The sequence below is a fragment of the Marmota monax genome, unplaced genomic scaffold, assembly GCF_021218885.2.
Source record: "Marmota monax isolate L192 unplaced genomic scaffold, Marmota_monax_Labrador192_F-V1.1 WCK01_AAM20220418_F8-fsc00138, whole genome shotgun sequence".
NCBI lineage: Eukaryota > Metazoa > Chordata > Mammalia > Rodentia > Sciuridae > Marmota > Marmota monax.
Genome location: NW_026692763.1, coordinates 1572980 through 1588219, shown reverse-complemented (window position 1 = coordinate 1588219; position 15240 = coordinate 1572980). Strand labels below are relative to the sequence as shown.

At 35.9% G+C, this 15240-nt stretch overlaps 1 protein-coding gene and 1 long non-coding RNA gene across 7 annotated transcripts in view; one reads left to right on the top strand and one right to left on the bottom strand.

Annotated features, from left to right (window-relative positions):
• Positions 1-15240, bottom strand: part of LOC124094241 (uncharacterized) — a 92280-nt gene that overhangs the window by 27885 nt on the left and 49155 nt on the right. The window lies entirely within an intron of this gene.
• The window catches only part of Ssh2 (slingshot protein phosphatase 2), a 262197-nt gene that overhangs the window by 201185 nt on the left and 45772 nt on the right, over positions 1-15240 (top strand). For 4 of the 6 annotated variants that reach the window (XM_046446879.2, XM_046446875.2, XM_058580064.1 and 1 more), the window contains 4 exons: positions 5382-5503; positions 10656-10724; positions 11418-11483; positions 14061-14255. In XM_046446879.2, coding sequence (XP_046302835.1) covers positions 5382-5503; positions 10656-10724; positions 11418-11483; positions 14061-14255 — 452 coding nt within the window. The remainder of the gene's footprint in view (positions 1-5381; positions 5504-10655; positions 10725-11417; positions 11484-14060; positions 14256-15240) is intronic. The other 2 variants (XM_046446876.2, XM_046446878.2) reach the window with 1 other exon arrangement.

Sequence of the window (15240 nt, the reverse complement as noted above, 5' to 3'; positions counted from 1 at the left end):
GAAAACTGTAGCTGGTAAAATAAGGAAGTCTCTTTATAGTACACTTACACATTATCAAAGATGCCAGGCAAGTGCTCTACCACTGAGCCAGCCTTATCCAGCCCCTGAATTGATTTTTTGCTAAGAATATAATGTGGTTTTTTGTTGTTGTTGTTATTGATTTTCCCCTAAATCAAATCATTCAGAAAGATGTAAACATGAAATCACCATGTCCTGAAAAAACATATACTCTGGGAAAATCATTCTTAGCAATTTGGATAAGTATCCTTCAAGATTTTTTTGTTTGTTTTTGATAATACTGGGGATTAACCCCACTGAGCTACATCCCCAGCCCTTTTTAATTTTTATTTTGATACGAGGTCTCACTAAGTTGCTGAGGATGACCTCAAACTTAAGATCCTCATGCTTCTGCCTCCCTAGTAGCTGGAATTATAGGTGTGGGCCAACATGCCCAGCTTCCTTTCAGTCTTTTTTTGATCTTTTTTAATGAAAGGGGCAGAGAGAGAGCACAATAAGTGAACATGCAAGGGAGCACATTGCTGTTTTTTGTTTGTGATACTGAGGACCAAACCCAGGGCCACTCTACCACTGAGCTACATCCTCAACCCTTTTTATTTTAGTATGAAGTCTTGCTAAATTGCCCGGGCTGACCTTGAATTTTTGATCCTGCTGCCTCAGCCTCCCAAGTCTCTGGGATTACAGGCATGTGCCACCTCACCCAGTGCTGTTTGGTTTTGGTTTTAGTTTTAAATACAAAAATAAGATAAATACTATTTTCTAACCTGCTTTTTTCTTTAGTCACAGTTTGTCATGAATATCTTTCCATATCAGTGAATAAATTATGGAAGTGGTGGTTTGGTGGTGCTCAACATTGAACATAGGACCTTGTGCATACTAGGCAAATGCATTACCACTGAGCCATACCCCTAGCTCTTAAATCATGGCTTTTAATGACTACAGTAAATATTATTTATGGATTATTTTTTAATTTAAGAAACCTAGAGACTTCCTCAAATTCTAACCTATTTCTTTTTAAGACAGTATTGTTTAATTTATTTGGGTCACATCTGAAGTCTATTTTAATCTTAGCTATTGACTTTGTTTTGCTCTTTTGGCTAGAACTTAATATTTACATACTTTTGAAACCTTTCTTTCTGATGAATTGGGTGAGTTGCCTGTCTAGACATTGGGTCTTCATAATGTGGCTTCATTAAAGATAAACATTGCATGCAGGGGCATGATGTAAGACTCTTGGTGAAAAGAAATTAAAGGCAAAGGTGCAGTGTAAGCCCAAGAAAGACTATTTATGGGTATTAGATAATACTAATGAGATAAACTCTTGGACCAGGTGGACTCTAAACTGCTTATACTTAGCTTAAGCCTTTAATAAAAATTAAATACTAGGGGAAGTTTTAACATTATTTGAAAGATGAGCTTTAAAAATAGATTGGGTGCTCATCTTTAGGAATAAGTAGGGGCAGGAGATAACTTCTCAGACTTACTTCAGTCCTAATATTGCTGGATCAGTTCACTGAAACTTGGAATTGGAATTTCAAAGTTAGGCAATAAATGAACTTTCTTGAAATCATTACCTCAATTGTGCTATTGCTGTCATATTTTAAAATCAGGGATAATTGTTTGGTTTGGAAAATTAGAAAGGATTTTAGTATTCTTTTCAATGAGAATTTTATTTTGTTAATTAAATGCATCTCATTTGTCCTATCCCAGTCATTTTATTTCTAAGTACTAGGGACTGACGAAACATTGTAAATGCTCCAATTTTCAGTAGAAGGATATTATATACAAACTGCCACTTTAAAGTTCATTTCTCTGATTGACTTGATAAATTAGATTTTTTTTCACTAATCTCCCCAACAAAGGGGAGGTTTAAAGTTTCTTTCAGAAACCTTAAACAGTGTGGAGAGGGGCATATTAAATGTTTCTTTATGCTTATGGCCCATAGAATTTTATTTAATTCTTCAACCTAGGATCTTGAAGCTTAAAAGAAAATTTTAAAGTGTCATTCTAACCTGTGACATTTTAGAGTTTGTTGTTTTTGTTTGTTTTTTGAATATTTCATCTTATTCTTTGACTTAGGATTAATGTCATGACTTCTGACCTCCTAACTAAAGTTTCACTTCTTTTTAGTAAAAATTTATTAACTATACATTACAGCATTTATAATGTTTCTTTAGATATTATTAGAGGCCTGTGATCAAATTCCAAGAATGCTCAGGTGCTGTTCTTCCACATAAGATATTTAAAATTGAATGGATCTAAGATGTGCCTGTAATTCAAGCATAAGTCAGTGTGAAATGGCTAGGTCCTTTCCTGTGATGTTTTAGGTTTTCTGTTATAATTAGATTAAGCAACAGAGAGTCAAACATTTGAAATGGCACTTAATTGGGCACAGTGATACACACCTATAATCTCAGTGGCTCGGGAGGCTGAGACAGGAGGGTCGTGAGTTCAAAGCCAGCCTCAGCAAAAAGCGAGGTGCTAAGCAACTCAGTGAGACCCTGTCCCTAAATAAAATACAAAAATAGAGCTGAGAGTGTGTCTTTGTGGTTGAGTACCCCTGAGTTCAATCCCCAGTAACCCCCAGCCCCTCAAAAAGCATTTGAAATGGCACTTGATATTAGAAATAAAAAAATAAATAACTGAGCATAGTGGTGCATGCCTGTAATCCCAGAGACTCAGGAGGCTGAGGCAGGAGGATCACAAGTTTGAGGCCCTCAGTAGTAAAGCACCCCTGGGTTTAGTCCCCCCATACTGTAAGACAGATAGATAGACAGATATAAATACTTTTAACAAGAGACAGCTAATGTTTGTACTGTATATCTCTTACCAAAAAACTCTTCCCGACTTAACCTGATAACTTACTTTATATGTAATATTTATGAAGATTATTTTTTTCCTTTTATCAGCTTTGACTTGGCCAATCAATTGCCACTGATTGATATAGTAACTGTAGATAATTTGTCAGAAACACAGTTCATTTGTTCCCATGCCATTTGTATTTGAGTCTTGCCGGAAATTCTTAGAGCCTTGACAGAGAATAAAAGAGCCTCTAACACATGCAAGAAACTGAACAGTTAGCTCAGAGCTTGCCAAGGCATGCCCAAGGTTAAATATATAACAATATCTGAAGTCTTGTTTATAAGAAATTCTAGTTTACCTGTACCAAGTTTTCTGGTTAATTTAACATGTTTTAGAGTATTTCTACAGTCAGTCAGTGCTGAGTGCCACTGCTATTATAGCTCTGTGTGTTTACTGCTCCTCCTATTATTTCAACCAACTGGATCTAGATCTTAGTCCATTTAAATTTTAGTTTCTCTTAGCTTCTCATGAGTTAATTTGGTTTTGAATGCTCTGTTCATCATGCAGCATAAAGTCAGCAGTACAGTTGTCTTCTACATTTGGCATCAGAGTAATGAGCCTTATATTCTTATTATATCAGCTTTTATTAGAAATAGGCCTTAATGTGGCCACTTATGCTGCTTGTACTTCCCTAACTTTTCCTAGGAATATCAGAATAGAGACACAAAGATAGCCAGGGGAGTCTCACCTCTGCCTTGCTAAATAGATCACTTGAGCTGTGTAGTTATGGGTTTTTCTCTTTGCCTGACCTTAGAATGGTGACCTAGTTAAGGAGAAAGACTCTAAGAAGAGCAGTACTAAAAGAATTCCAATAGAAATTTCTGTCGAATTTTTAACAACTATCTTGAGCCAACTAATGGATCAGAACTTACTGTTTCTCTTCTGAAAAGAGGTATAGGGGCTTATACAGGTGAAATTGCCTTCAGAGTACATATTCCTTGCTTCAAATGATCTGTATTACTACTACTACTATTACTACTATTAACAACAAATAACAAAAAGAGTAGAATGACTATTCATTACGTGAGGGAAGAGAATACATCTCTCTTTTCCATCATTGATTCTTCAGCCCTTGAACTGTTGTATACACAATGTGTGTATTGTAAATATTTCAAATGAGTGTTGCCTAGAAGACATTTTCTTTTCTTTTTTTTTTTTTTGGAGAGGAAGAACTGGGGATTAAACCCCAGGGTACTTTACTACTGACCTACATCCCCAGTCCTTTTTATTTTTTATTTTTTTAATTTTAAGACAGGGTCTCACTAATTTGCTGAAGCTGGCTTCGAACTTGAAATCATCCTGCCTCAGCCTCCTGAGTCTCTGGGATTACAAGCATGTGCTACCATGTCTGGCTTTTACCTTATTTTTTAAGGTTATTCAGTATCTTTTTGAACATCTTATTAAGAAAATTTCCAAACATATCAAAGTAGAAAACATATCTTTATGTACTCAGTACTCAGCTTTAAAAACTCTGCCAACATTTTGCCTGAATTCTTTCATCTATCTCCTCACCTTTTTTCTTTCTTTTCTCATCAGAACATTTTAAAGTAAAGCTCAGACACTGTCATTTCATTGCAGATACTCAAGTATAAAGGTATAGTAACCACAGTACCATCATTACACCAACAGTAAATCCTAATTTCATCTAAGATCCTGTCTATTCACATTTCTTGGAAGCCCCTTTAAAAAATAAGCAAAGAGCTAAGCCGGGCACGGTGGCTCACACCTGTAATCCCAACAATTGGGGAGACTGAGGCAGGGGGATCTCGAGTTCAAAATCAGCCTCAGCAACTTAGTGAGGCCCTACTAAGCGAGACCCTGTCTCTAAATAAAATACAAAAAAGGGCTGGGGATCAGGGATCAGGCTCAGTGATTAAGTGCCCTTGGGTTCAATCCCTGATGCCAAAAAATTAAAAATTAAAAAGCGATGAAAACTTTTGATGAAAAATAATTTGAGAAGCTTCTGAAAAAGGAATCTCCTTTAATTACTATTGAAACTAAAGAAGAATATCTTGTACTTTATAAATGTGCAAAACTTTAATAAAGCATAGTAAGTAACCCCTTGGATAATGCTAGTAGTTTGCTTCATATTATAATTATTTGTAGAAATTACATCTATGAGACCAGTATTCACATTCATATTCCTCATTCTCCCCTCTTCCATCTTTTGAACATTTCTCTGGCAACTATTATTATATATTATACTAATAGCAGAAATTTATTGATCTCTTGCTATATGCCAGGCACTATGCTTTACATGCATTATTTTGTAAGATTCTTGAAACCTAATAGGTAAGTATTATTATATCTCCCTCCAATTAATTTAGCAACTTACCAAAGGTTTTATGACTATCATGAGTTGAGATTTGAATTAGGTCTCCTAACTAGTTGTTCTGCTGCCTCCATTGGTATGCTTTAAGATGCTGATGCAGAAGAGTTAAATGATCTAAAATTTCCTCTTCTAAATCTCATATTTTTTTTTGTCATCTATTAACCACCAGGCTGTAAGACTGGAAAGTACTTACCAGAATCGAACACGCTATATGGTAGTAGTTTCAACTAATGGTAGACAAGATACTGAAGAAAGCATCGTCCTAGGAATGGATTTTTCTTCTAATGACAGGTATGGTACCACAAAAAAAGGGGATGTGAAAAACTCCTTTTTAAATAACCTGTTCCTGTACTCCCCCCACTGCCGCCCCTTTTGGAATAGGGATTGAACCCAGAGATGCTTAACCACTGAACTACATCTCCAATCCTTTTTATTTTTTATTTTGAGAAATGGTCTCACTAAGTTATTGAGACTGACTTTGAACTTTCAATCCTCCTGCCTCACCCTCCCAAATCGCTGGGATTACAGGTGTATACCACCCGCCACCAGCTCTCTAGTTACCTTTTGAGCTATCACAAAAATATCTTAAAGTTCAAGGCATAAAATAAAAGAATACGAAAGCATCTTAGCAAGTCTTGAGAGACAGGCATGTTTAGTGAATGTGTTTGGTTGTACATTTCTAATTTATCACTTATTCCTTACCTTTCTCTTATCTTTAAGTAGTAATGTTATAAAGCAAATGATTAAATTTATCTCTTCAAAAGAAAAGCTGCTTTTTCATGGCCATCTACTTTATTGACGGAGAAACTGAAATTTTAACTTTATTTAATTATGTATCATCGTTGTATTTTATTTTTTGTTTATTTAAATAGCCACATGTAGTTAGTGGCAACTGTATTAGAAAGGACAAATCTAGAGAATAAAAACCAAAACTGAGATTCTAAAATCCTAATGAATGTAGACAAGGTAGGCTTTCTCACAGAACAATAGTTACTGAAAGATCTGTTTTTTAGGTAACACCAAAAGTCAAAACTGCAGAACAAAGCTTCCTAAATGTGTTTGGTGATTGTAGGACACATGTCCTTTGTGGTAATGTACCAGAGATCATGGGTTTAAAGAGATCCAGTCTCATGAATTTATCCATGGTCTTAAATATTACATTTAGCAAATTGTATGCCTACCTTTTTCTTCTTCAAAGTTAAAGGAGAGAGAATGGTTTCTTAAACTCAAAGCAGAACCTTTTATAATAATCCAATAAGGCTGGGAATGGTGGTGCACACCTGTAATCCCAGTGGCTCAGGAGTGGTCGAGTTCCCCTGAGTTCAATCCCCGGTATTCCCCCCCAAAAATAAATAATGCAACTTTGGAGTTAGCTGTACTTCACATTCTGTGATTAACACAGAGCTTGGCTTTTTTGTGTCCATAAGGTTTGAGGCTTTTTTATTTTCACACTTTTTTTCTGGAGGAACCTTGGGAAGATTGTGGAATGCAGCTGCTAAGCAGATCTCTATACACTCTGAGATAATAAGCTTCAGGAAATCCTGCCAGATGTCTCAAAGCATTGACTTCCTGGTTCAGGACTAGAATGGAACTGTAGAATAGCTAGGGGTGTGACCCAGGCTGGGGAAATTTAGCCACAAAGTGAGAAGAATAGAAGTGATTCCTATTGTCCTTATATTGGGGAGGGTTGGAGGGAAATCACTAATTTCACAAACCAATGTTGAGCTTGTACATAGAAATCATCCTGAAAATGACTTGTTGATTCATAGGGATCACAAGTCTAGAATTGTTAGCATATACCACTTAACAGCATTTAATTGTATGCTTTGAATTTACATAGGCTTGTAAACATATTTAGGCTTTCTCCTGCAGTTTCAATTTCTGGTGTTACCTTAAATTTTTTTTCTTTATTTTTTGGTATAGGGAATTGAACCCAGGGGCACTAAACCACTGAACCACATCCCCAGCCTCCTTTTTGTTTTTTAATTTGAGACAGGGTCTCACTAATTTTCTTTGAGCCTTGCTAAATTTCTCAGACTGGCCTTGAACTCCAATCCTCTTGTCTTAGCCTCTCAAGCTGCTGGGATTACAGGCATGCCCCACTGTACCCAGCCCTAATAGATTTTTAAGTAACTACTTTTCTGTAAGAGCGTTCACATTGTCTACATTCATTAGGGTTTTAGGACTTCTGGTTTTGTTTTTTGTCTCTATAGATCTGTACTGTGAGCACTAACCATCTGTGGCTATTTAAATAAATAAAAAATAAAATAAGCATTGGGTTTGTAGCTCAGTGGTGCAGAGCTTGCCTCTCACGTGTGAGACACTGGGTTCAATCCTCAGCACCATATAGAAATAAATAAAATAAAGATATCTGTCCATCTGTAACTCAAAACTGAAATGATGTTACATAAATAAATAAAATTTCAGTTTCTGTGTCATAACTAGCCATATTTCAAGTACTCAATAGTCTTATGTAGCTAGCGGTTCCCATATGGGACAGTGCATGTATAGAATGTTTGAATTATTTCAGAAAGTGCAGTTGGACAGTGCTGCACTATCTCATATTCCCTTTTGTTCAGGTGTCCCTGACCTTTCTCTTAGAAACCCCATGCAACAGGAGCTAGAGCTGCATGGATACTTCAATTGAGTCTTCCCCTAGAGAGAGAAGGCAGTAATTGCAGATTTTCCTGACCCCAAGTGTGAGCAATCAGATGTTTAGCAATCTCTTTCATTTTGTCCTAAACTTTTCAGAAAGAATGCTAAAGGAGGCCCAATAACTATTACTCAGTGAACCACATCTATCTGCTGTAATAGTCTTGCCTGAATTACATCTAACAATTGCCATTAACAAAAGGAAATTTTAGTTTGTAGAAGACAAAATGGGACATGAAAAGTTAGAAACTGATTTTCATTCTGTTTGATAAACTTGACATTATGAAATTCCCATACATCTTCTGCTCAAGTGAACCTCTTATACAGTAAGAGAAATGCTGCCTACTTCAGAATTCTTGTGATCAGGTAATCAAATGTCATTTCTATCTTAATTGCTATTAAAGGAATTTGTATCATTTCATATCTTAGAACATCATAGGTTAATGTTTCAAAATTATATTAAACCAAAATAGAACCCAGATTGTTTATAACAAGTATAAATAGTTCTTAAAATGTTTGTCACCGTTTCTTTAGCCCATCTTAAGTATTATCCTGTATTTTTTAAGTAATAAATTTTTAAAATATACATCATAACTTTGGTTTCTAAAGTATACCATGTGTATTTCAAGTTATAAACTAATAAAGCTTCTGTTGTCTAATTTCAGTTTTAAATCTCTGTATCCATAATATCTTGAAATGTTTGTTGAATGGAATGAGTATCTACTAAAATAAATAACTGTACTTTAGTGGAGAAAAATCTCATGAGACTCAGGTAAACTATGTAAATATACCAGGTGTGAGGCAGCTGTAGTGGTGCATGCCTGTAATATCAAGCAATTTGGAAGGCTAAGGCAGGATGAATGCAAGTTTGAGTCCAGTCTCAGCAACTTAGCTGTCTCAAAAAGGAGATTTTTAAAAAGGGCTGAAGTTGTCTTCTAGCAGTAGTGTGCTTACCTGGCATGTGTGAGGCCCTGGGTCAGTCCCCAGCATTGCAAAATACATACACACACACACACACACACACTCACACACACACACAATCAGTTGTGCCTAATTCAGGCTTCTCCTTTCAGTTGTGTGGAAAAACTGCTACTTAATATTTTAAAAACAAAACACTCAAACCTGAATACCAGCTGAAAATGTGATGTTGATTCCTACATATCATTGTTACTTGTCAAAAGGTTGACTGCTATTTGATCACCAGTTCATAGGTCATACTCCTGGAGCTCCTGTAGTCACTTAATTTCTAGATTTGTCACTGGCTTTATATTTATCCTCCAAATTTGTTTTGTTGCTAGGAACCTAGCTAAGCACTCACTAAATAAAAAACAAAAAACTATTTAAAAAGTAACCCCATTCTACCTTAGGAAACTATTTCAAAACAAATTTTCATGTGCTCACTCATCTACTCAACAAAAAGATATCTATTTCCTTCATGATAGCTGCACCTCTGGTGTTCAGACCAAGGGTTCCAATGCAGACAAGCTATTTCAGTCTTGATTTGACTGTCTTAAGCTCTAGAATCACTAATAGGATTTTGAGTAACAGGGCCAGCGAGTATAGCAAACAGCCCAGCTAGAGGCAAGCCTTCTTTAGCCATATAGTAATTCCAAAAATTTGACCTCAGTATTCTTCTGTTGTTTTTAAATCATTTACACAATGCTGTTCAATACCCCCCTGTATCACTTTCAGATATAGTAGAGCATCTACCATAGATTCATATTCAACATTTGTCTTATAGGACAGTACGTTCACATGTATCGTATTACTTTACATGTTTTAAATCTTTAACTGTATAAAAGTTTAGTTTGTTACCTGCATTTAAAGATGAATAAATTGAAGGCTGAAAGAGGTGAAACAACTTGTCAGAGGGAGTTATAATTTTGAAGGAGATCAAATCGAGGTATTTTGTCACAGTAGATACTTAGTAAGTAGAAATTATTGTGTTTTAGGTATTCTTGCTTGCATTTTTTGTTTATCTAATTTAATCTTAAAACAGTCAATTATGAAAGTATTTTTATCTCAGATTTACAGGTGAAGAGACTTGGACACAAAACAATAAAATCATTAGCCTGAGGTTATACAGTTAGTACCAGAGCCCATGCTCTTAACTACACTGCGTTGTTCACCTCCCACATTCAGTGTTCTTTCTACTACATCATGCTGCCTCTCTAGATATATTGGGAGGGATCAGGTACAGGAGCCTTTAAAAGAATAGAAAACTGTTGGGACAGTCTTGAGATAAAGTGACAAAAGTCTGGCATAGGTAACAGTTGTCCAGAGAAGGGATGGGATAGAACACATAGTCAGTTGGGAATCCATGGCTTCCTATACCATTCACTTAAAGCCTGGTTTCCTTCTTGGACTAGGATGTAATTGAAATTGTGTTTTATTTGGGTTTTTATTATTTGTTTTTCAGTGTTCTGGATCAAACTCAGGACCTCAACCTTGCTAGCTAGGCAAGCACTCTACCACTGAGCAACATCCCCAGGGCCCAAAATTCTAGGGCTATCCTTTTACGATTGTTGGCGTTTGTCCATGGTAGTTCAGTACACAGATACCAAGTACTATTTTATTAAGTTGTGTTGTTTATTTTTTTCTAATTTGAACACAAATCTTTATTAATTACATTTTGATATGTAGAAATTTTAATAATAATACAATAGAAATTTTAACACTCGTGCCAAAATTTAGAGCTTAGGAGTTTATGTTTTGTGTTAAGAGAGTTAATAAACAAAGATAGCTTCCCAAATAGCAGGAAATAATTTATGGACTGCTTCTTGTCTTGCAGTAGCACTTGTACCATGGGCTTAGTCCTGCCTCTCTGGAGTGACACCCTAATTCATTTGGATGGTGATGGGTAAGTGCTTTCCCTTTTAATTTTCCTTCAGAAAGCCAAGTGAACTAGTCAACTGAGTGGGAGGCCCAGTATGCCCGACTGAACAAACATGTCAGTAGCTCAGTAGGTGCTTTTAAATTCCTGTTTTGTAAAGTAAAGTAAAAATACAACTTTCCAGTTTCTTACTTATTCCTACCGTAGTCAGCCAGATAAAGAAGGAGTAGTTTATTGCTCACTCTTTAATCTGAGCTTGTAGGCTATTGCAATGCCCTCCCAGAGGATATGTTCTGTTTCAAATAACCTCTTGCAGCCTCTGCCAGCTGTCAGCCTACAGTATAACTCTTTCCTGTGCCAGTTCCTTCCACTGACCCTTCCAACCCCCACCTTCTGGTGTTTTTAGAATGTGTCCCCAAGAGCCTAAGATGTTTGCTCCAGTTTATAAAACCAGGGTCAGGTTTGCTAACAACCCAGAAGACTTCCAAATGGAAATATACAGAAGAAGAGTTTGACCATATCTACAACTGGGAAACTTTTAATTGCCTACCAGTTTATTGAAGCTTTTCAGTCAAGCCTTAGTTAACTTCTAAGTGATGTACTTGGTAATTCCTTCTATTGAACCAGCTATTGCTAGCCCAGAAAACAGGCTTGAAAACTCAAAACTGAACTAATTTACCCTTATTTGTGAATTTTTGTTTTATTCTCTTTTGTCCTTAGTGGGTTCAGCGTGTCAACAGATAATAGAGTTCACATATTCAAACCTGTATCTGTGCAGGCAATGTGGTAAGATGACTTTTAATACCTCTACAAAAAGTGTTTTTTTTTTTGTTTTTTTTTTTTTTTGCTATTCTATAAGTGTTTTAAAATATGTTATTAGAGTAATGCTTTGTGAGAAGTAATATTTGAAAGGTCCAATTTACTGTTAAAATGCTGTGTGCTTTATTTAGGATTTTTGTCATCGGTTTGGCCATCACAGTTAAAGATGACCTAAAAGTGCAATTTTTAAATTGTCACAGTGGAAGGCCTTGAGCATTGGTCTACAAGTGAAATCTAGAGGTATTCTTAGGCTCTGGTGGAGACAGTGGATCAAATACAGCAGATTAAAACTGAGTTTTATAGGAACACATTGACTAAGTTACTTAGCAGTCTTAAGAGCCAAGTCTAGAACACCTTACTGCTATGTATTAGCTCCCTAGTACCAAAAATAAATAAATAGAGAGATAGGGACCATAAATGAGGTATTTTTAGGTATATTTTGGGAAGGACTACAAAGCAGTCTTAATTCAAGTAATAACCTTACATCAAGCTTTGATGTTCTGAAGTAGACTGACTATTCCTCACTGTGTTAGCTTGTATTTCCTAGAGGAAGAAAACATTAATTATCCTGTATATCACACTAAACTGGCCCCTACCTTTGAATCTATATAATAAAACAAATTCTCTAAGAATTTGGCTTACTTTGAGTAATAGAACACATTTTTAAAGATTCTGCAACTTTATTTTTAAACAACAATCTTTAATAAAAATGGACTATTAAAAATTTTTAATTTATATAATATGGAATTGACAAGGATTTAAGGAATAGACAATCATATGCTATTGATAGAAGAATAAACTGGGAAAACCTTTCTGAAGAGTGATTTGCCAATGTGCCTTATCATTTTGCATGCCCTTTGACCTAGGAATTCTACTAAGAATTTACTCTGCAGTAATAACTATGGGTGTGTGCAAAGATATATATAAGAATGATTGTTGATGTTCTAATAATAGCAAAAAATAGAAAACAATTTAAATGAAAAATAAAGATCAGTTAATTTATGATACATATGTTATTGAATATTATGCAGCCATAGAAAATGATCTAACTTAAGAATATTGAGGGGTTGGAGTTGTGGCTCAGTGGTAGGGCACTTGCCTAGCATGCATGAGGCACTGGGTTTGATTCTTGGCACCACATAAAAATAAACAAATAAAATTAAGATATTGTGTCCACCTACAACTAAAAAAAATATTTTTAAAAAAAGAATATTGATATGGAAAGATGTTGATAAAGGCTATAAATTAAAGGATAAATGGTATGAAAAATAAATTAAAAGACATTTTTAAGAAAAAGATGTAAACAGACTGACCACAGAGTTTTATATAACTGTCCTTTAGGAGAGAGACATTAATTTATAGCATTAAGACATTTTATTTGGGCTGGGGATGTGGCTCAAGCAGTAGCGCACTCGCCTGGCATGCGTGCGGCCCGGGTTCGATCCTCAGCACCACATACAAACAAAGATGTTGTGTCCGCCGAAAACTAAAAAATAAATATTAAAAAAAAAAATTAAAAAAAAAAAAGACATTTTATTTGACAGATACTAATTGAGCTCCAGCAATGAGCTGAGCCTTCTTTTAGGTACTTCAAATACATCAATAAACAAAACATTGAAAGGTCTTTGTTCCTGTGTAACTTACTTTCTGCCAATTCTGACTTAAGTTCTTCCCAAGCATATAACCAAAAAATACTTTTCAGTTTTGTTTACCCTTCATGGGAGTTCAGAATCAGAAGTCTCAGACTAACCAAAGTTCAAATCTGAGCCAGGCCCAGTGGCATATGCCTATAATCCTAGCAGTTTTAGTGACTAAGGCAGGAGGATCAAAAGTTCCAGCCCAGCCTCAGCAATTTAGTGAGGCCCTAAGCAATTAGCAAGACCTGTCTCAAAAATAAAAAAGGTTAGGGATGTGACTCAGTGGTTAAGTGTCCCTGGGTTCAATCCCCAGTACCAAAAAAAGAATAACCAAAGCTGTTCTTAGAAGGTATTTCATGTGTATGAATAAATGGTTTTTAAAAACTAGGAGACCAAATCACCATAAATGATAAAACATCATTAAATAAGTACTTTCTGGATATTGAAGGGATGTCCTCATGGCTTAGGGACATCTATGTATGTGATCTCTGTGAAGCCTCCAGGAATCATGGGGAAATGTATGCTGTTTCATAATCTCTATGTCAGGAGGAAGAAATCTTTATGTAGTATTGTTGAGATCTTTAGTTTTCTAGTGATACAGCCCCAGTGTGGTTCCAACTATATGATCATGAGCTCTATAGGTACCTAGATCTTTTTCACTAATGGATTGTTAGTCTCTTCCCCATCCCCAATGTTAAGGATACATCATATCTTTTAGTAAATGTCTAAATAATATGGGCAATACCCATGTCATCAGGATTAGAGGATCTTGAATTCCAGGGAGTAGATTCTCTAGAGGTCAAATGCTATAGAATTTAAAAATCAGAAGACTTTGAGATACACATGGGTTATTGGCCTTTTAGTACCCCACCATTCTACGGTGCTCATTTCCCAGTGTATCTTTCAGGTCTGCTCTACAGAGTTTACACAAGGCTTGTGAAGTAGCCAGAATGCATAACTACTACCCAGGCAGCCTTTTTCTCACCTGGGTAAGTTATTACGAGAGCCATATCAACTCGGATCAATCCTCAGTCAATGAATGGAATGCTATGCAGGATGTGCAGTCCCATCGGCCTGACTCTCCAGCTCTCTTCACAGACATGTAAGTAGCTTGCTGAGAGTTGGGGAGGTCCTCTCTGTTCTGTGCTAGGCAGCATGTTCCTCCCTGATTTCTTATCTTTAGGAATCAATCTTATCCACTTTTATTAGACACTATCTACATCATATCTCTGCCACACTCATCAACCCTGTTAATTCTGCTGCCTGCAAAGGCATGAAGAATTTCACACCTGAGTACAGTGGAGGCTCCACAATCAAGAATTGCAATACCATCAAATCAGTTATTCAGATTCTACTAATTTGAAATCTGAGTTTAAAGGAGTTAGGCTGAAGTTTGTGTTTGCTTTGTCTGTGAAAGGAATACTAGGTAAGCAAATTAATGGCAAGAAACTTAGATGTCTGTCATACTTAACAAGATGTTTCCAATCAATTTGAAAGAATACATAGGTTCTAAGCTGATTTTGAACTTATTACTGTTTAAAAAAAATTTTAGAACATCCTATCAGTCAAGTGTCTTACTCCACCATTACCTTAAAAGTCCTTGTCAGTGAGATTTTATTAAATCTCCCTGGTGCACTGTGAGTTGGATGAAGGCCTAAGGTGGAGCTGATGTTTATTTCCTTTTTAGGTTTATGCGTTGAAACTTCTGTGACTATTTTGGAAATTTTTTTACACTTAGTTCCTGCTTTGGAAATTAAGTAGGGTGTTTATTTTTCTCTGAATTGGTCTTTCTGCACTTACAAGGTATTCTACAGCTTAAAAGAAAAGTAGTTATATACTATCTGATCTTACAGTCAGGATTTGTCTTAAGATTTCTAAAGTCTTGCCAAAACAGTTCGTGATTTTTAAGAAAAAAAAATGAGGTCAATGCAGATAATAGTCTAATAAATAACTTTTATTAGAAAAGGTGAAATATCCAAGAATTGTATGCAAGAAACAGTCAAAAAAGCACTAGAGGGGCTAGAGTTGTGGCTCAGTGGTAGAGCGCTTGCTTAGCATGTGTGAGGCACTGGGTTCGAGTCTCAGCA